The sequence below is a fragment of the Crocodylus siamensis genome, chromosome 4, assembly GCF_052110815.1.
Source record: "Crocodylus siamensis isolate JL-2025a chromosome 4, ASM5211081v1, whole genome shotgun sequence".
NCBI lineage: Eukaryota > Metazoa > Chordata > Crocodylia > Crocodylidae > Crocodylus > Crocodylus siamensis.
This window is the reverse complement of record NC_143398.1, coordinates 68192614-68214654: the sequence shown is the minus strand read 5'-3', so window position 1 is coordinate 68214654 and position 22041 is coordinate 68192614. Positions and strand designations below refer to the sequence as shown.

The following is a 22041-nucleotide window of genomic DNA, read 5'->3' as shown; positions in this document are numbered from 1 at the left end:
GTGAACTAAAGGTGGCCATGAGAAAAGACCAGAAATATGGGCAGGATCAAAGCTCTGCCATTTGGGCAATAAGGACAGATAAGAGTCTTGAGTGTGGTTTGGTGGGAAATCAGGATCTGGATGAAAAATTCAAACCAGTATGAGCACATACTGAAGTCTTACTGAAGAGCCATAAGGCAGAAGATGATTTTCCTTGGATGAACCTGGATTTATTTCCTTGGATTTATTCTGGATGTACTAGAGAGAAGCCAAATAGGAACAGGGAATGGACCACAGGAACAAAGTACTATGTGAATCTGTAAATGTACAGTCCAACAGGTCCACACTTCTGACAACCTGAGCAACAACAAAAAAACATGAATTTTGCATCTAGAAACTCTTAAGAGTGAAAGCGGTTTTGTGCTCCTGCAGGATCTAAACAAATGACACTCACCAGCATCCTGACAGCAATGAAGTGGTTGCCACAGCAACTCAGTTCATGCAGGCTTTTGTGCCTAAAGAAATTAGATCTTTCAAAATTATTATGGATACCTCAAATACTGGAAAAACACCAAAAACAAAATAACCCCAAGAAAACTTAGAATTGGGAAAAAGAAAAGGGGGTGGGGAGAGTTTAGACTATAATATAGATGATGAAAGTATAGTGAAGCCAGTTCATTGTAGAACAGCGGTGCTCAACCTTTTGGACCCTGTGGGCAGGAGGGGCAGCGCTCAGTCCACCTGCAGGCTGGATCTAGCTCTAAGGAGGATGTGGTGGGGCAGCCTGGCCCTGACCTGGCTGCACAGGGGGTGCGGTCAGTCACAGCCTGGCCCCAACCAGCAACATGGAGGAGAGGTGGCATGACCTGGTCCACATGCAACTGCACGGAGCTTGGGAAGTTGGCAGTATTGATTGCCACTGCTCCCCTGTCACTATATTTCCTTACCTGTGGGGAGCCCTGTGGGCTGGTTGTCATGGCTCTGTGGGCCAAATCTGGCCTGCAGGTGGAGGGTTGAGCATCCCAGTTCTAAAACATGAGAGTGAAAGCCAGAGAATAGACTATACTGCAATCTGCCCACCAGGTCTGAAAGAAGCAGAAAAGTATAGTTCCATTACAGAAATTTTTATTCCCAAATTGCCAAGCCTTGAATTGGACAAGCCATTCCAGTTCCAGTGATGAAAGAGTTGGCTTTACTGAAAACCATGTTTTCCAATATATTGTGGGAAGCCAAGCTGCATCCCTTGTTTCCAATACCAGAAGACACTTCAAGTAGTCTAAGCTATATATACCAACAGCACACAAGTCCTACCATTACTCACCCTCAGAGAGGCTGAACAGTGCGAGGTAATAAACTTGGTCAAAGACACCTAAAACTAAGCATTTTCTTGCAAAGGGAGAAAACTTAAAAAAATTAGTAAGATCTAGGATTCTCTATCCAACTCCACCCAACAAACCTCAGAGTTACTTTTGGCCTCTCAAAAAGTCTTCAAGGATCCAGAATTAGAAAAGCAATTTGATTTAGTCAATGCAAAAGAGGAAATAGATACTTCAGCTCAATGTAATGGAGAGGAAAAAGAACCTATGGAAGAGTCAGATCTGCTTCCCATTGACCAACTTCCAACATTAGCTCTTATTCTGTGGCAGCAACTTAAGGGCCCCAGTAATCAATCAATCTCTCTCTCCCTCTCTCACATACACCCCCCCCCCCATTCCTGAATGTTCTCAAATTACTTTGATGATCGTTTAAGTGTGACAAACAGGAGAGGAGGAGGGCAATGAGGATAAAACTTGTCATATAGTTACACAAACTAAGGGTATGGACAGCTGAACCTAGGTCCCAGTGTACCTTATGTTATAAATTATACAAGGATCTGCCAGCGTTAGGTAGCTTCATCAGCTGTCTGAGGACCAGGTAATAGCTTATTTGCTTTTAGCAAATGAACAGCCCACCTGGAATGGACAGAGTGAGATTAAATCCAAATTGCTGGAAATCACACTGATTCTTTCAGAGGTAATCCTCCATTGGTTTAGGTGCACTTACCCCATTATAGGGACTTGTGTCACTGTTCCGCTACTTTTTTATTTCAGTGTAATGCCAGTTACACCAATGTAAGTCTTATCATCTGCCTATGCCCATGGTAACGCTTCCATTGAAAACCACAGGAATATCATTTGGGTAAGCAAAATTGTGGGTGCCATGTACTTGCAAAATATATCCATATTAAAAATCCCCTTAATATCCCCTCCCCCCACCAAAAAGAGAGATCCACAAGACTCTAAAATAAGCATGAAGAAAAAGGTTGAGGCCTTTTTTACCCTTGATGATAAAACAGGAAAAGATAGGTACTGATTCATTTTGTTAACAAGATATAATTGAAAAACACATGCTCAAATGATTCCCTGCCATTTCATCAAATTAGTTACAAAATCCATTCATAATGATTTAGACTTTAGATCCATTTTTAGACTTTCTAAAAAGACAACACGTAGAAGGATGTCCTGGAACATCATTCATTTAAGATAGATTTCACCCTGCCGGTAAAACTGGCTTTGGGCCAGGAGCTTTTGCAGAGTTTGGTAGAGGAAATTCATTCCTTAGCCCTTGAACAACTCATGGTGTTAAAGCGCAGTTCTGTTTAGAATGCTTTTTTTGCTAATATGCTAGAAAATTAACTGCTGCTCCCAAACATCAGTTCCTTGGGGACTTTGGGCACCTGGTTCTGTATCCTCCCCTCTCCCAATATTAAGGCCTTTCCATGCTGACATTGCAAATGAGTTTAAGCTGATGGGAGGCAAAACGAAGGGCCTGCATAACTATATTCCTAACAATGGCAGGATTTGGCCTGTAGTCCAGAAAATGAGATTCTTGCCTAGCTCCTTAATCTATGATTCCGCCAGAGAAAATGGAACAACCCCAACCAATATATCAGGAAAGCACATAAGTCATTTCTGTGTAACCCAATCTGAAAAGGGCCTCATTCCAGACATACAAAATGTTTTGCGGATACAACTGAGTACTCAGGAAGCAACTGATTTTAGGAATCAGCAATATGCTTTAGGCAGAAGTCTTAATTAAGTATTGCATTTTTCTCCAACAGATTTCTTTTCTGAAAGACCATGATCATTTCATAACTCTAAGACAGAACCATGAAGATTAATAAAAAGCAGAAAGAGGATTTTAAAATCAACCCAGCCAGCTGGTTGATAGTTTAGATTATGTTTATGAAGGGGAAAGTGTAATATTAAGACTGAATGAAAACTGCATTGCCACTTACTCCACAGAATGCTCCTATAAATTAAATTAACAATAAAACTTGAATTTACAAATCCTATGCTTGTACACACACACTGGTGCAACACATTTAATCTCAATTTGAAAGGATGTGCCCCCTTATCAAATGAATGTTGCTTTAAGTCATAAAAGGCAGCTTCCTTATTCCAGTGACAAAAAAGATGAACTATCAGATTTCACCATTTAAACATACTGGAACAATTCCTTTCTTTGGAAGGAATAATGTAGGATTCAGGAAGACTGGGAAAGCACGTTAGGAGAGCAGAAATATAGTTAATTAAGTCTCCAAGAGGAGGGGAAGGAGGCAGGTGTGGCCATGTAATACTGAAAGTAACCCAAAAACAAGAGAGGTGCATTTCAGACCTCAGTCTGGATTAGCAGGAGCCAAATGAAAGCCTCTTCTCAGAGAGCCAAGGAAAGATGCTAGTTCACTGCTGCTCCTCTCCAGCAGATCTTGGCTGTGGAGAGCTGTTGAATTAAGGCCAAACAATAACAACAGGCTTCTGGTCCCCTACCGCACCGACTTGCCTGTACTGATTACCCAGCAAGTTTTAGTGCTACAGCAATCAAGGTTAAAATTGGGTTAGGACCACTATTATATCAGAGAGATGTCTTTGGCTGAAAAATTATTTATGTGAAACTTTGGCAAAATGTTGAATGAGCAGAAAGAGGTAGTTAGCCAGGTTAGACTGAAGTCAGGGTAGAGAAGTACCTAACTGAATCAGAGGTGTATAGCATGAGCTTGTGAGCCCAAGCTTACTTCATCAGATGCTGTGTAATGAAATGAGAATCTGATAAAGCAAGCTTGGGCTTGCAAAAGCTCATGTTGTCCATCTCTGATTTTAAAAGTTTAATATCAGGAAAACATAGTATGGGGGAAGCAGGCACAGTGGGAGTTAGACTACCTTTGTAAAAACATGAGCTTGACTAAGTTATAGGAGTGAATTGTATACATCTGGATTTGTACTGAGTCCACATTACGCATACATACAAACTGAATAGCCTTGATGACATTTTTTAAACTCATTGCCAATCTGGTCATAAAAGTTACACAGTGACATATTGACACTTTCTGGTTTCTATGACAGGTTCCATCTTTTGGGTCACTTAAGCTATGTACAGACATTCAAATAGCCTGACGCAGAATTAATTTAAGCCACGCAGTTTTCTGTAAGTGGTATAGTTTTGATCAGTAGCAAACAAAACATACATTCACTCTTTGGTCGGGGAATTGGGGGTGGTGGAGGAGGGAGAAGCAAATCTTAGACTGGATTCCACCATTTTTAAACCAGTCTATGAATGCTGAACTTCTGTGCTGTTACAGGTATAGACCAGTTTCGCGTGCCAAACTTCTGTTCTGTTATAGGCATAAACTAGTTTCCAATCACATATGCCAGTAAAAGAGTACCTGGCCATAGTGTTATATTTTATAACACAATGATTTGGGTCTGCCCATGTAGAAGTGTAATCTCATGAGAAAAGGACCAAGACTCAAGGTATGTCTTGTATGTAATCCAACAGACTGCTCACAGGCTACATTCTGGTAATGCAAGCTTTCTTATATTCCCTTGGGTTTTGGAATGCCCTTTTGATTAGTTTGAGTGGCAGCAGAAATTTAGTTTAATATCTAAACACAGAGATTGAACTACATACCATGTGGATGCCTCACACTGTGTCCTCTTAAACTGCACTGTTGGTCTGGTCAATTGATTTTACACATCTGAAATGTATTCCATTACTGCTGCTATCTGGGAGTAAATTGGGTTCTTTATAAAAATATAGGTTGAATAGTTTTGTCCATTCACACACAACAATCTCAGTTTGAAGAAACTAATTAACAAGCACATAAACAGTAATGATTTGTAGTGCATACAGGAAACAGGCTGGGGTATAGGAGCCCATCCCTTTAACAACCTGAAATATTTAACTATGTGTACATGGTCATCCAGTAAGCACATCACTGCTGTGCTTTAAAATGTTTCCTGTGCATAAGTCAACATATTTACATAAATTACATAAATATTTACATAAAAGACTGCAGGGCCCCAGATCAATTAGAGCCCTGCATTAATATGCTAAAATCAAAGCATTCAAATCTGAGGCTATGAAGTTAGATATTTGAATTCATACATAGAAGGGGTCTGATTTCTATATGAACTAGTAGCTGAAAGACTCATTCTCACTTTCCCATACAACTAATTGAGATTGAAAATCTTCTTTATTTTAATTTAAAGTGGCATATCTATCTATTTTAAGTACCTTTATGGCATTCATTGGCACAAAACCCAAGCATTTCACCATCTTAAATGTATTTATCTTTACCACAACTTCAGTGAGCTAGAGAAGTGCTATTATCCATGGGTTACAGATGGGAGAACTGAGAGCAAGAGAAACTAAAGGACTTGCCTGTAGTTACACAGGTAGTCTGTGGAGAAACAGAATTGTAAAGTCTTCGGTTAGTTCCCTATGCATCAGACCCACTGATTAAACATGGCTTAACTAACTGGTCTGACACAGCACTGTTGTTCTGGAAAATCTGAGACGCATTAATTCAGACTGCATTTATTTTGAAGCAAACCAAGTCCTGCTGTTAAGTGAAACATGGATTTTCAGGTCATTTGAATAATAAGGGGAGAAAGGACAAAGTGAATGGTTTGCTAGGTATAGATATGCTTTAGAGATTTTCTTGAAATACTTTTACTCTGTAAATTGGAAGCTTCTTTACAGGAAACACAAAAGACTCAATAAATTACTATTTGAGATATAGTAGAAAAAAATGCCTAACAAACAGGACTAATTGCACTGTTTTTGCCATATTTTTCCATCCTGTGGTCCTTGGTTTGGATTCCTTTCCCTGTGAAGTAAACTCACCCTCCCCACTCCATGCTGGACACTAGAATAGTTTCAGCGTGCAGATATCTGGGGCCATGCCTATCAGTGGAGCAAGTCCACAATGGAAACTGTCCTTTCTTCCTAAAATACGAGTTTTGAGATTATGTATGCCCAGTACTTACAGTGTAACAGTAGAGTAGCATTAAAAGATTGAAGCACCTATATCAAGTAACAAATTCCATAAAATTCAACCTTAAAGTACTGCCACTCACATCTAACCTCTCAGATCCAGTGGGCTTGGGTGGTGGGGGACATCAGGGACCCAAGTCAGGGCAAGTAGGGGCTGCAGGACCAATGGGATCCTGCAGCCCCTGGCTGCCCTCAATCTGGGCCACCTACCTTGCCCCTGAGAGCATGCAAGCTGAGAAGGCACAGAGTCAGCTTGGCTCGTAGCCATGCCCCTGCTCTCCAGGCCTCCAAGGACAGGTCAGAGCAGTGCAGATTACAGGAGATATTAACCCTTAATGGTCAACTGATCAAAGTATGTGCTAATTCTAACACCAATAAAATTAGCATGTGCCAAGTATATCATGCAACAAGGCCTTAACAGGAGCTTGGTAACACACATCCCAGATAAATTTGCCCTGAAGCATCAGTAACTTTAGGCTGCCTAAAGGGTGCTTAAAACTAGTTCCAGGTTTTAACATGTGGGCAAATCCAGGGATTAAGAGCTCCAGGAGTACCTAAAATTATTGTGTAACAAAGCCCTTTGAATACTCTACAGATATGTTTTGGCCCTAGTCCCCTGTCAAGTTAGGAGACAGAGTCTGATGTGGTGTGCAAAACTGCATTCAAACTATGTGTTGATAAGGGGGTTCCTTCTCTTTTGGGTCCAAGAAAAAATATGCAATTAATAAATTATTGCTTGCAAATACAACATTGAAGATTCCATTGTGATTAGCAGTGTCCTATTAACTTGCCATTGGCTTGATCCCATTGTAACAACCAGCTTTAAAACGTTAGTAAACACACACAGAAAAAATTAAAACACTGTTGAAAGACTTGGAACTTAAGGAATGGAGGTTTTCTTCTTAACACACACTCTCTCTCGTTTTGGCTGAATCAGTTACATCTCCATGAACTTATGGGACATATATTCTATATAACGTACATTGTAAATTATGAAAAAACCTCTGTTTTTTGTAATTACATGTGTTTAATATGTTAAAGCAGTGTTTCTTAATAGGGCTGTGTGAAACAGCTACGTTTGGATTCGGGCTCAGATTCAGCCATTCCGGAGGACAGTGATTCGTTTTAGTGTTTCGGATCACTGTCCTGTTTCATTTTGGCTGAATTTGTTTTGAACGGGCTGCAAGGGAAGCTTTCCACAGCCCTACAAAGCCAGGCAAGGCTGCAGAGCCAGAGTGGGCAGCAGGACAGGGCCCTGGGTGGCTCGTCCAGGGAAGGGAAAGGGCTGCTGCCCTCCATGCAGGAGCCAGGTTGCACAGCAGGGATTGCCCAGCTCCCGGTTGCATTTCCCAGCCCATTGATTCCCTAGCTCTCTGATTATTCCCCCAGCTCTTCCCAGGGGGCACAGGCCTCTGGATCTGTGTGCCAGGTTTCAGCAGGCTGCCACTGCAGACGGGGGCCAGTGGCAGCACTGCAGTTTTCCCGGCCCACACCGAGCGGCTGCTGCTGGCCACAGCCTGCAGTGGCAGACTGCTGAAACCCCACATGCAGATCGGGGGCCTGCACCCCCCTGGGAAGAGCTGTGGAAATGATTAGAGAGCTGGGGAATCAAACCAGGAGCTAGATGTCAATATCAGAGCAGTCCTTCCCCCACTCTTCCCCATCCTCTTCTTAGTTTTTGTTTCCCTGCAAGCCCAGCGCCAAAACTCTGAAATTCCATTTCCATTTCAATTAGGATTCAGTGTTTTGGGTGCTGAAACGGCCCAAAACACTTCTGAAACAAAACGGCCGCAAAAATTTCACACAGCCCTATTTCTCAACCCATGGATCACAAGAATATTTCAATGGGTCATGAGCAAGTGCCAGAAAAAACACATGAAAGCATGGGTTTCCCCTTGCAGGCTGGCATGGGAACAGCCCCAGTGGCTGGATGCAGGTAAGTGTATGGGGAGCAGGGGGTGGAGGGCCAGGACTTGGGGATTGTTGTGGGGGGGGTATGTGCGTATGCACGTGTAAAGGGGATGTGTGTGTGTTGGGAAGGGGGGCTGGGGGGCACAGATGCCTACCAGCACTGGGGGAAGGTGGCTGGGGACCAAGGCTGCAGCAGGACAGGGGGATGGGGCACTGTGGGTCAGGCACCAACAGGGCCAGGGGGTGTGTGGGTCAGGACAACCCATCAATCTTTGCAAATGGGTCCTGGTACAAAAAAGGTTGAGAACCACTGCGTTAAGGGCAAGAATATGGAGAATTCACTACAAGGATGGTGCAATCATTTTCCAACCAAGCCTTACAAACTCACCCTTAAAAGACATCTAAATATAATAAGGGTAGAACTAGTAGTACTATAGTAGAAAGGCATCCAAATATAGTAAGGTAAGAAATATATAGTTGAGGCACCCAACCAACCTCTCCCTACTCCCCATATGCAATAAGTATATAATTAAGACACTAAATACGTTTATGGTCAGTCAATCAAGACATTTCATTTTTCCATATCTTTGGCTCCTCACGATTAACCATGCAAATAAGTATCAACCCTGTTATATACTAACATAGAGAAGTGGGAAATTTCCCAAAATGAAAAACAAAGCCTTAGTTAATTCATGGTTCAGATTTCTTGTGTGCAACTTTCACAAATAATCTCTAAATCTTTAGCATATAGTCATTATATATTTTTTCCTTATGCTGTACATATATACACATATACATATATATGGAAAAAAAACCTGTGTATACATACTCACATTCACTGACAGCATTCACTATTCATAATGTATTTGTGCATTAAATATATTTCCTCTGTCAGCAACCAATGTGCAGTTTGAAATTCAGTCACCCAAACAACATTCACTGTAAATGATATTTCCTAAACACACAATACCATTTCTATGTAGATACTATACACTACACATATCCATCTTTCAAAACTATGCAAAAACATCGCATTATTATTCTTCTATTTTCCCATTCTTCTGTCATCCTAACACAAACCTAAAGCACCAGAATATCAGAAACACCAGAAAAAATGGGTTATTTTTTGGCATGGTGTAAAAAACCCACACCACAGGTACACATTTTGTTCTAACAGGAACATCATTGTTGCTGAGAGTGATGTTGGTGCTTGTGTTTTTTCATATGACCCAAGGAAATAATTACATGCAGTATGGAGTTAGGAGAAAAAAGTATTTAAGAAGGTATTTTTATAAACTTGTGCTTACATTCATGGAATATTGCATTTGTAAAACCCTCCCCCTAACAAAGCTTTTTCTTTTGGGAAAGTTTATATACAATAAGGAAAAAGGAAGACATTAATGGGAGGCAGGTGCCTGTAGGACAAAAGCAGGTCTCTCAACTGTAACTGATAGTTTACCATCTGATAGTCTTAAAAGCTGAAGCATATCAGGGATCAGCAGAGCTCCGCTTTATTTTTTCCCCTCCATATACTTTATCTCATGGCTTTACCAAGATCAATGGAATTATTTAACGTTCACACATCAAATGCTTCATTCATTGTCAGAAATCGTATTCTTTTAAACAATGATTGGAAATGCTGAGCCTGGATTACATTCAAGTACTTTTTTTCCCCCTAAAAGTGGATAGCTAAACAGAAACAAAAGAAACACCCTGCAAAACTTGGGAAAAGTTTGCAAAAAAAACTCCAAAAGACAATACTTCAGCTGTTTTCAGTACCAAGTATATTAGCTTTTTTCCAACAAACAGAATGATAGGCAATACTTTAGTTACACTGTCGATAGAAATAGAAGTAGTAATCAGTAAAAAACATCCCAGCATAATTAGGATCTGTTGTGCAGTCTGCAAGATCCTGTAGGAGAAAAATGAAAGAGATTAATGTAGAAACTAATCTCAGTTAAAACATTATTTTTCTTTTGGTCTCTTTCATTTGAAAAAGGCTTACCGGTGCAGCTACACGGAAATGGTAGGCGCTGTCATACCATGAAGCTACAGGCAGAATCCAAATATGCTGACATCCCTAGATGATGAATTATAGAAAGAGATAAATTTGATAACCTCATTTTACATGCAATTGGAGAGGAGAGGCTGTGAAAGCATTTCACTGCCAAAAGCAGTATGAGTAATTGTGATAACAAGACTTGATAGCTACAGCAAGAGAATTCAGCATGCTTTAAAGACAAAAGGAAAGTGCTGACTTTCAGCCTTGTGAATGGGGCTTATTCTGATCAACTAAAAACCGGAATTGACAGACATCTGGCTCCCAGCACTTGTCAGCTAGCACTGAATAACTGAGCTCCAAGCATAGTCATTGGACTAATTCCTTTCAGATGTTAGACTTGTTCCAAAGTACTCTGTAAAGTTTAAAGTAAGACCGTAGTAAACAGTGAGATTCTGCTGATTAACAAGCAATAGCACAAGGAGCACTTTGGGTGTATGCCGTTTCCTATGTATTCCAAGGAAATAAGACAGAATTGTTACAGGGAGATGTACACACACAGTTTTAGCAATGATGTAATACCCTACCATATGCTAGCATAAGTAATGCATTTTGGCTTGGAAACTTATTTTCAAGGAGATGCTGATAATTTGACAAATTTCCCTTAATTCCAGACAGGAGAATGTTTTAATGATCCAGCTTGATACTCCCTTGATGCCTTTCATTTAGTCTAAAGGATGTTATAAATGTCTGCTAATGAAGTCAGAGCTACCCACGTGGCTTTTTTTGCCCTAATGCAGTAAGCATTATACATATTATAAGTTTTATGTAGGAACAGTCCAGGGTCCAGGAGACCGATGGCCTGCCTACCACTGGAGAATAAGTCTCGCCACCCTCACAATAAATCAGCCTGGAAGAAATGCTCCTTGAATGGAAAACATTTTTATTTTGACTCATGCTACCCATGAATGACTCACCATTATGGTTGCTGGAAGCAGTTTTATACCTGCCTGTCAAACTAGTTAGCTTTAGTGTTTTAATGTAAATTTCAGGTTGACATGTGAAGCCAGTTTGACCAGTGTTGTTAGGAGTAAGTTTCAACATCACCCTTATGTAAGCAGATGTGCATACGCTTCAAGTCTGATACTATTCCAGGGATTTGGGATCTGGACTCTATGCACTGGTGAACTTTTGTCAGGAACAGCTGAAAGTTATCTTGAGAAGATGGTGAAGGGAGGAGAAAATAGGGCTTCAATCAATCAGCAAAGCAGTAAGTCATCGATTTGAAAACAACTAAGTATATAGGGCACATATATGCTGCACAGGCCAGACATCAGCTAGCTAATAAGCCAATACATGCTTGAGAGTTACACTTTCATATAGGTTTACCATATCATTTGTCTGAAGATTCTCTATCATACTTAGTTTTGCCCCTTTTTTAAACTGGGATAACCACTTCCAAGAAGATGCAGTAAAATGTAAAGACCCAGTTCTGTGAGGTCCACTGAAGATAATGGGAATTAAAGCCATGTTTTCAAAGACTCCCAGAACTTTGCAGGATCAAGTCTCTGATGGACTTGGATGGTGGGAAAAGCTACTGCTGAACTAACCTTTTGTTCCCATTAAGACAATCCAGAGAGCTACCTGAAAATAATTCCTACCTGTACACAATCAGGGTCTCTGAAATCCTGGCCCCACTGCAATAAACCAAAATTCTACCACTGTTCTCAGTGGAGCCAAGGTTTTGCTCTAAAGCTATAATTCACTACTAATGGGGACAACAGTAGAAACAGTAGTGTAGAAAGGGTTTAGGAGAGTGATTTGGTGGTAAACACCCCTGTGTCCTATTTGGTTAAATCGTTCTCCACAAACAATCCTGCTGGAACAGCATGGCATTGGACAAAATGACTTCAAGGTCCTTTCCAGCTGTAGTATAATGTGGAGTGGACAAGCATGGCCCAGGCCCCAGACACCGCGTAAAAGGAGGTGGTGCCAGGAGGGAGGAATAAGGTACATCCCACTCTCCCATGCCTTGCTCGATTTGCACTTCCCAGATGCACATTGCAGCAACTTAAGCAGTGTGTCATGGGGCACAAAGCATTCTGGGAATTGTAGTTGTATAGCATAGCAGTGGAGTTTACTGCTGCTGGGGGGAAATGGGGTAGGGAACTGACCCCAGTTTTGCCATCGAAATTAGCAATTGTTTTGCCCTCCCAACATGGGCTTTGATGGCAAAAAAGAGGGTGAAAGTCCCACCCCAACCCCCTCAGCTGCTCTAGAGCAGTGGTCTCCAAAGTGGGGTGTGCGCAAGATGATCTACTGGGCGCGGGAAGAAAATATTAGAACTTCTATTTATATTTATATAAATATACATATATATTGGGGGTGCATGCTCAAAAATTTTTTACTGATAGAGGTGCGCGATCAAAAATGTTTGGAGACCACTGCTCTAGAGAACTGCAATTACCAGAACCCCTAGCACTGTATAGCACACACTACCTGCACTGCTGCTTGCTGCTGCTCCTGCGTGCTGCCTGGGGGAGGGGAGGATGAGAGAGGACGGCCTCAGATGCACTCTTCTCACATTATGCTTGTGCCTTCCAGCCCTATTTTCCTATGATTCTGCTGATATCTACAACCAAGGGACTTTCATCAGTGGGCAAGTGATGGGTCTGAAGATTGCTAGGACACACGCAACATAAAACAGAAAATAGAAACTGCATGATAAATTCTGTGAGTCTATGATTTAGAGAGGTTAGAAAAGAAATGAAGATCTGAAAAAAGCTGCATACAGATAGGAGGAGGTATAGAGCAGTTTTCTGAACCCATGAGTCGTGACCCAAAAAAGTGCCACAACAATATTTCAAAGGGTTGTGAGCTGCGGCAGGACACAGGGGCAACGGGAAGGTGCCTGCCCCTTCCAATGGGGAACAGGCGTGGGGGAGAGCGGCATGGTTGGGTTGGCAGCACCGGGGCCAGCGCGCATGCTCAAAGGGGCAGGCCAGCCAGGAGACGCTGCTCAGGGAATGCGAAGGGGCCATGACCAGACTTGCCTGGTGCAGTGTGGCAGCCCCAGCCCAGAGCCGGGGGGAGGGGGAGGCAAAGTTCTCTCTTCCTCCCCACTCCAACCTGTGCCAGGGCTGCACTCACTCCACCGCCGCTCTCATGAGCTGGAGCCACCGCAGCCACTGCACTCTGACCTGAATGGGATGGGGGCACTTGGAGGCCCCTCCAGCAGGGCTGAGGGAGGCACAGGGCTGCGGGTTGGGATTGAGGGACACCAACATGGCTACAGGGGCCAGGGGACTGGGAGTCGGGCACCAGGGGGTCAGGAGATGTGGGTCAGGACAGGCTATGGATCTTTGCAAATGGGTCCCAGTAGAAAAAAAGGTCGAGAACCAGTGGTATAGAGCATCATAAGTAGAATTTTTGCTACCTGTATTAAAACATTAACTCACAGTGACAGGTTAGTTACACCAGTCAAAATGCAAACTAACCACCCAAAAATAAATCATAACTTAGCCCAAAGTGTTTCCCTTAGAATCTGAGTGTGTTAACCTTGTGGGGTCTGCTCCCTTTTAGGGTCTCTGGTGCACCAGCTGGAGGAGCTCCAGGCCACAGTCCAGAGACTGTGCTCCACCAGGGACTGTGAGCAGGAGATTAACTCCTACTGCCAGGCCCTTCTCCTCTGGGACCCAGAGGGTAGACCATGGTCTCCCTCCAGGACAAGGGAGGACTCCAGGACCTCCCACTCTGTCCAGTCAGGGGCATGGATCAAGGTGGTAAAGGGCCCTAAGGCCCACCGCACCAAAGCCCCTGCCCCGCCAGAGCTTAGCAACAGGTACACACCTCTTGCTGCTCCAGCAGAGCCTGCTGAGTTGCCAGCTCCCACAGGCAACACAGGCTCAACTGCAGCTACCGCCCCCACTCTCCCCAAGACAAAACGTAAGGTGTTTGTTGTGGGAGACTCCATCCTGAGGGGGACTGAGGGAGTAATCTGCCACCCTGACCCCTTAGCCCGGGAAGGCTGCTGCTTCCCAGGGGCCTGCATCCGGGACATTGCAGAGAAGACCCCTAAGCTCCTCCAGCCTACAGACAACTATTCTATGATCCTTATTCATGTGGGCACCAATGACATGGCTCGGAGCGCTCCCAGCTGGGTCATGAGGTGCTACAGGGATTTGGGAGCAGGGCTAAAGGGCCTGGAGGCACAGGTGGTGTTCTCGTCGATCCTCCCAGTCTCGGGCTATGGGCTGAGGAGGGAGAGGAAGATCCACGTAGTGAACCAAAGACTGCAGCGCTGGTGTCATCAGGAAGGCTTTGTCTTCCATGACCACAGCCTGCTCTTTACTGAGAGAGGCAGCGAGCTGCTGGGAAGAGACAGCCTCCATCTCTCTCTCCTGGGGAGGAGGCTCTTCTCAGCCTGGCTGACCTTCTCCACCGGGCTTTAAACTAAGCCTGCTGGGAGACAGGGGGACTACTGCCACTGCTAGCCTATTGAGCAACCCTTGCAAAGCCAGCAGGCCAAGGCACTTAAGGGAGCCCACCCCAGGTACTATCTGTGGGCAAGGCAAGAGCCCCCAAGGGGACACTTCCCTGCCTGTCCACAAATACCAGGAGCTTGGGGAATAAGCAGGAGGAGCTCGTCCTCCTGCTCAATGCAAATAATTATGATGTCATTGGGTAATGGAGACCTGGTGGGACTCCATCCATGGCTATACCCTGTACAGGAGGGATCATGTAGATAAAAAGGGGTGGCAGTGTAGCTCTCCATGTTAAGGAAAGCTACACATCCCTGCAAGCTGATATTGTTGACCAGGGTGGACAACTGGAGACCCTCTGGGTTAAAATCCATGGGGAACACGGCACAGGGGACACAACGGTGGGAGTCTACTACAGACCTCCCACCCAAAGTCCTGGGCTTGACCAGGAGTTTGCCCGGGAACTGGCTGAGGCCGTATGCTCCAGGACCATGGTTGTCATGGGTGACTACAATTACCCAGACATCTCGTGGGAGGATCACTCAGCAAACTCCAAGCGGTCGCAAAGCTTCCTCTTGTGCGTGGATGACCTCTACCTGACTCAAGAAGTCTATGGGCCAGTGAGAAGGAAAGCGCTGCTCGACCTGGAACTGGCTACTGGGGATGACCTAATTGGCCACTTAGTGATCGATGGGCAGCTGGGTGACAGCAACCATGAGCTGATCACCTTCACCATCCACCATAAAGCTGGCAAATCAGTCAGCAACACTGAAGTTCTTGACTTCAGGAAAGCCGTCTTTGACAAGCCCAGGAGGCTTGTCAGTGAGGCCCTAAGGGACCACGACCCCAGGGGGAGGGGAGTTCAGGATGAGTGGTTGCTCCTCAAGGAAGCGTTCCTCAATGCACAAGCTAAGTCTATTCCAACTCGGAAGAAAGGCAGCAAGAGGGCACAGCAGCCCCCTTGGGTCTCCAGGGATCTAGCAGACCTCCTGAGGCTAAAAAGAAAGGCCTACAAAAGGATGGAGGATGGGATTCACCTCCAAGAAGGAATATTCTGCGCTGGTCCTGCAGGGAGCAAACCAGGAAAGCCAAGGCTGCAACTGAACTCCAACTAGCTTTGAGCATCAAGGACAATAAAAAGTCCTTTTTCAGATATGTGGGGAGCCAGAGGAAAAGCAAGGGCAACACTGGACCCCTGCTGAACCAGATGGGGCAACTGACAACCAGGAAAAAAACAACCTATTAAATAAGTACTTTGCGTCGGTCTTTCATCAGTCCCATGGGACGCCCACGCCCGCTACGGAACAGGGAGGTCTGGGTGAGGGAGATCCCCCTGCCCTCCATCAATGCTGACCTCATGAAGGAACACCTTGAGAAGCTGGATACCTTCAAGTCAGCCAGCTCTTACAATCTACATCCCAGGGTACTCAAGGAGCTGGGGAGCATCATAGTCCAGCCTCTGGCACGGATCTTTGAAAACTCCTGGCAATCTGGGGTAGTACCTGATGACTGGAAGAAGGCCAATGTGGTGCCTATCTTCAAGAAAGGGAGGAAAGTGGATCCAGCTAACTATAGGCCCATCAGCCTGACTTCTTTCCCAGGGAAGATCTTAGAAAAGTTTATTAAAGAGGCCATCCTTAATGGACTGGCCAACACCAACATCCTAAGGGATAGCCAGCATGGGTTTGCTGTGGGTAGGTCTTGCTTGACCAATCTCATTTCCTTCTATGACCAGGTGACCTATCACCTAGACAAGGGAGAAGAGATTGATGTCATATATCTTGACTTCAAAAAAGCCTCGATCTGGTATCCTGTTATCACCTCTTGGAGAAACTGGCCAATTGTGGCCTTGGGTCCACCATGATCCACTGGCTGGGAAACGGCCTCCGTGGTTGGACCCAGAGGGTAGTAATTGATACAAGTCATTCATCATGGTGTCCTGTGACCAGTGGAGTCCCCCAAGGCTCTGTCCTTGGACCCATATTGTTCTACATCTTGATTAATGATGTTGAAATTGGAGTCAGAAGTGGACTGGCCAAGTTCGCTGATGACACCAAACTTTGGGACAAGGCATCCATACCTGAAGACAGGTGAGTGATCCAGGCTGACCTGGACTGGCTCAGCAAATGGGCGGATGAGAACCTGATGGTGTTTAACACCGAAAAATGCAAGGTTCTCCACCTTGGGAAGAAAAACCTGCAGCAGCCTTATAGGCTCGGCAGTGCTACAGTGGCTATTGCTACGTAAGAAAGAGACTTGGGGGTCATCATTGACCACAAGATGAACATGAGCCTGCAAGGCGATGCTGCGGCTAGTAAAGCGTCCAAAACGCTGGCTTGCATCCATAGATGCTTCTCAAGCAAATCCCGGGACGACATTCTCCCCTTGTACTCGGCCTTGGTGAGGCCGCAGCTGGAGTACTGAGTCCAGTTTTGGGCTCCACAATTCAAAAAGGATGGGGAGAAGCTTGAGAGAGTCCAGAGAAGAGCCATGCGCATGATCAGAGGTCAGGAAAACAGACCTTACGACGACAGGCTGAGAGCCATGGGGCTCTTTAGCCTGGAAAAGCGTAGGCTCGGGGGTGATCTGATGGCCACCTATAAGTTTATCAGGGGTGTTCACCACGATCTGGGAGAACGCTCGTTCACCAGAGCACCCCAAGGGATGATGAGGTTGAATGGTCATAAAATACTACAAGACCGTTTCAGGCTGGACATAAGGAAGAATGTTTTTTACTGTCCAAGCCTCCAAGGTCTGCAACAGCCTGCCATCAGAGGTGGTTCAAGCACCTACATTAAGCATCCAATTTGCTCTTGAAGGTGTTCATCTTGCTGGAGTCCTATGTCCCCAGCTGACTTCCTGCCCTTTGGGTGGGGGGCTGTACTCGATGATCTTCCAAGGTCCCTTGCAGCCCTAATGTCTATTACATCTATGAAACCTCAGGTTAATTGAGGTGTCAGCAATGTTTTTGCCAAAAACACCCTCAACCTTGACTTGTAAGATGTTGGCTTGCCAGCGGCAGATGGTAGGTGGAACCCCGAGGGGTCTGAACCTTGTTGTGGCAGCACGGCCCCAGCCCCCTCACCACTGCCCAAACTGAAGTGCCCGTGCACCTGCCACCAGCAACGAGCTAAGCCAGGGCAGTGTGGATCCCGGTGCAGCTACTTGTAGCCTCCCAGCTTCCTGTTTAGAGCAGCCTGGGCTCTGTGGCCAGCAGTAGGGGCCTGCCCATAGTCCAGGCCAGCTGTGGCAAGCCAAACAACATGGCTTCACGTGCCATGCTCTGGCATGTCCCGTGGTTTGCTGACCCTTGGGTTAGTTTTTCACTTTATTTTCTTTCAAGTTTATTCTAGGGTAAGAGAACTTTGTCAGTTGACACATGCTATTCTCTTCACCACATGCTTGACCTGGAGTTCCTGAGTGTGGGTTCTTCTGACCTCTGCTCCTCACACACTCTCTCCTTGATCACCCAAGGATACCATCCTGCAGGAGAACCACCAAATAACTACTTCTGGATTATTTCCACCCTCTGTGCTGGGGTGCAACATCCAAACGAATCATGAGAAGCCTTTTCAAAATTCTATTTCCCTGTCTATTAAATATATTGGAACTTCCTAAAAGCATCCATAATGTATCTCTACAACACCAAAAGGCCCTGCAACTTCAGCATCAGTGATGTCTTAAAGATATATGCTAGGATATCTATTGGAGGTTGCAAAAGCTACACAGCTTTGAAGGGGAGGGGAAGATATGTTGTAAACTGTTTCTGTGCTGAACACTTCCCATGGTCCGGCTTGAGGAGGCACTGAACACACATTTCTGGACTTGCCCCAGTTTTAACTTGGCAACTTCTCATATAAAACAGAACAAAAGCAGCCAGTTAAATGACAGCATAGGAATATAACCCCAGCAGAAGCAATGAAACACTAGAAAGTAATACCTGTGTTTCTAGGACAGCCTCCCCTTCGTTTCGGGGTCGTGAATGAAGGCCACAAATATTTCCAATAGTGACTTTGCATTGGAAGACAATTAATGGCTCCATGGTGCTTCAACAAACAGAGGAAAAATAATTAATGCATCTACTGCTGTTAAATATTAAAATCCCATCTCCCTCTATAACCTATAAAACAGAATAGGAAGATGCAATAGGAAAGTGTGATGTGCATTCTTTAGGGTAGCCAAAATAAAGGAGATAGGACTATTCTACAAAAATTAACACCTTTTTCCAAGAAGTGTGGGGAGTTTGCATCTAGGAGTTTTGGTTCAGCCTATTTGACCACAGAATTAAATATAAAGTTCTGGGTACAAACTTTCCCCATCATATCATATCTAAGGCTATGATGTACAGCTAATAGGACAGTAATGGTAATGACATTATTTAGTTTATCATTTCTTAACTCCAGATGGCTTTTATTAATTTATTTCTGAAAAAAACCCGAAAAAAACTTTAGGGAAGACAAACCCTAAATAAGTCTCAGAACAGGAACCTTCACAAATCATCACAACTTCAACTGTACAGAAATATACACCAAGTTAGAAAGGTAATAAAAACATCCCAGGCATGATACATGAACAGTTATTTCTTTTTTTTAGTCTTTAATTATTTTTCGTTATTATTTTGAGAGGAAACATGATGCTTGCCTGGCAAAGCTAAGAAAACATACTCAGTACAGCATTAGGCAACACAGCGACTCTAAAAGGAAATAATAGTCATGACATACTATATCCTAAAAGGGTAACAGTTGTATATACATTGACTTAACTCAATTTTACTTAGTGGAAATAAAAAGCACTCTATATATTTGCAATGTATTAATTATAGCATTTGGACATTGTAATGCAATTATACAAGTATATTTGGTTTGGTAGAGAGATTTTCTTTTCTTTTCTTTTTTTTTTAAATAAGAGACGCTTAATGGAAATAAATGTATGTAAACAACTGGAAAGATTTTTGCATTCACAATAAATTCTACATCCTGTTCTATGAAGCTATGTATGAGATGCGTTCAGCCCCTCATACAAGGGCTCTGACCTTACTTGATAAAAAGTAACGCTTCAACTAAAGGTTTATTACAGCTGCTTCAACTAATGCAGAGCCACTTCAGCAGGAGTTCTGATGCATTCATTCACATCCTAAAGCAAGAATACAATACTATATAAAAAGGACACCAGACTTGCTCTAAAGAATGACAGACTTCAAAAGTCCTGCCTTGAAATTCCAAGGTGAGAAATCCTTGAGCATTTGCCATTAGGCAATTGGATTAATGGCCTTGGCCTCTACTGGAGAAGAGGAAGTCAAAGAAGAATGTTAGTTTTGGGAGAGCAGAATGGGACTAGATGTACGTCCAAGATAAGAAGCTTTTTTGGAATAAGAAGTTTGCTACTGGTTGTAGTTATTATTATTGTGTGTGTTATCAGAGAACCTATGAGCCATTTGCATAGATCAGTATGGGCTCTGTACAGATGCTAAGGCCTTCCCAAAAAACTTGACAAAGTAAGTTAGGCTGGGAAAGGAATTGCTTTTTACATATTGTGTTTTTCTAATGTAGAAAAATATAAGTAAAGGCCCCAATCAACTACAGGAGCACAACTACAATTACGCATGTTTAATTATCTCAAGCATAGGAAAGTAGGGATGTAAGGGACCTCATTTAGTCATTTAGTTCAACTTCATGCTCAAGACAAAATCAACCCTAATCAGGGCTAAACCATCAGCCAATATAGTATGGAGGATAATACTAGTATTGGAGAATAATAATACAATTAGATTTCAACATCTACCTGAGTGGGTGAAATTCACCCTTTTTATGAATATCTACAGTAGCTTTATGAATAATTAAGTGCCACTGAAGGCACACATTATTCTATGCTGGGTAAAGTCACTACTTGGGAAGCTGAAAGCAACTATTCACAGTGTAAATTTAACACCAGTGTACAGGTCATGCGCCCATAGCTCTAGTCAGTTTATTTCCAGGGTAGGCATTTGTTTCAGTGTAAACAGACTATTACCAGCTTGCCAAGTATCTAAAGCTAAGGTGCTATAATAACTACTGCAGACAACACAAGAAGAGGAAGTCATCTGTCCACAACAGACACCCTTGTAACTTGCATCAGTGTGCAAACTGATGTTAAATGGAAGTTACACCACACTATATATGTCCACAACTGGAGTGGTAAAGAGACTTTGCTCTGGCCCTTGAACAGTAGCAAATGAATAAAAATCAGGCAGAAATAATTTCATTATAAAGCATAAACTATGTTTTCTCTTTGGACACATGTATATTGATTGTACTTACTTTATTTCCAGTGAGATTTTTACATTAGTGGGTGTATATTTGTTAATGGGAATAACATAGCTGTAATTTCCAGACCTAAATGTTGACAATAAAAGTGACAACATTAGTGCACAAAGGATTTCAGGAAGGTTTGACTGCATAAATATGGAAATGACACATGGATTTTATAAGTGGAACATATAATGGATGACAATGCAAGAATTCTTCCTTAAAACATTCAAACTAAGCTTTGAAAAGCGTAATGGAAATTTATCAAAACATCTGAAAGGACAAAGCACCATTGCCACGTTACTGCTATTCAATTCGTATCTGATTTACATTAATATAGTATAATGCACATTTCACCCACCTGCACTGTAGTCTTTTACTACAATAACGACTGTCAATTTTTTGCTGCGTTTCCAAAATCTGCATAGAACTGATTGTTGTATCAATCCCTAAAAACAGTAGGAATTATTATTATTATTACTATTATTATTATTTCAGGAGCCTTGGGCAAGACCATAAAAAATTGTACTTAAAGCACTAGTTCCCAACGCTTATCACCTATATAGCAATTCCTGGTGTTCTAAATTCACCAGCAATACAAGTCTTCTATTGATGAAATTTACCTTCATTCTGCAATTACAGGAGATGGAATCCTCATCATGTTAAAGCTTTTCATAGCTTTAACAGAGCATCCTAGATAATCTGAAGCAGGTCAATGTGCCTCAGGTTAAAATAGCATATGTTAAATATTTATTTTATGCTAAAAGTGGTAATACACAGATATAATTTCATTTGAAAACAGCTGTCTCAGAAATGAGTCCAACTAAAAATGAGTCAAAACAGAACAGAAACATTTAAGAATCTCTGCAGTTAAAAGCTATTTGTCACTAAAAATATTATATTCACTTCCTGAAACTCTTTTCAAAGAGTTTTTCCAAAAGTATTTCAGTCAACATTTACAAATATCATGCAACATGATGTTACATGAAACATTTATTTTGATACAACATTGTGTAAAACACACTTACTAAACAGAACGTGGCAACGAGAATGATTAGTCTGACACTAAGAT

The 22041-nt window shown here is 43.0% G+C and overlaps 1 protein-coding gene across 1 annotated transcript in view; it reads right to left on the bottom strand.

Moving 5' to 3' along the window:
- Positions 1 to 9050: 9050 nt before the first annotated feature.
- Positions 9051 to 22041, bottom strand: part of MYRFL (myelin regulatory factor like) — a 79308-nt gene continuing 66317 nt past the window's right edge. Inside the window, exons 21-25 of the mRNA XM_090041579.1 lie at positions 21331 to 21418; positions 20982 to 21056; positions 18626 to 18731; positions 10211 to 10285; positions 9051 to 10117 (exon numbers count right to left, since the gene is read on the bottom strand). Coding sequence (XP_089897705.1) covers positions 10031 to 10117; positions 10211 to 10285; positions 18626 to 18731; positions 20982 to 21056; positions 21331 to 21418 — 431 coding nt within the window. The 3' untranslated portion in view covers positions 9051 to 10030. The remainder of the gene's footprint in view (positions 10118 to 10210; positions 10286 to 18625; positions 18732 to 20981; positions 21057 to 21330; positions 21419 to 22041) is intronic.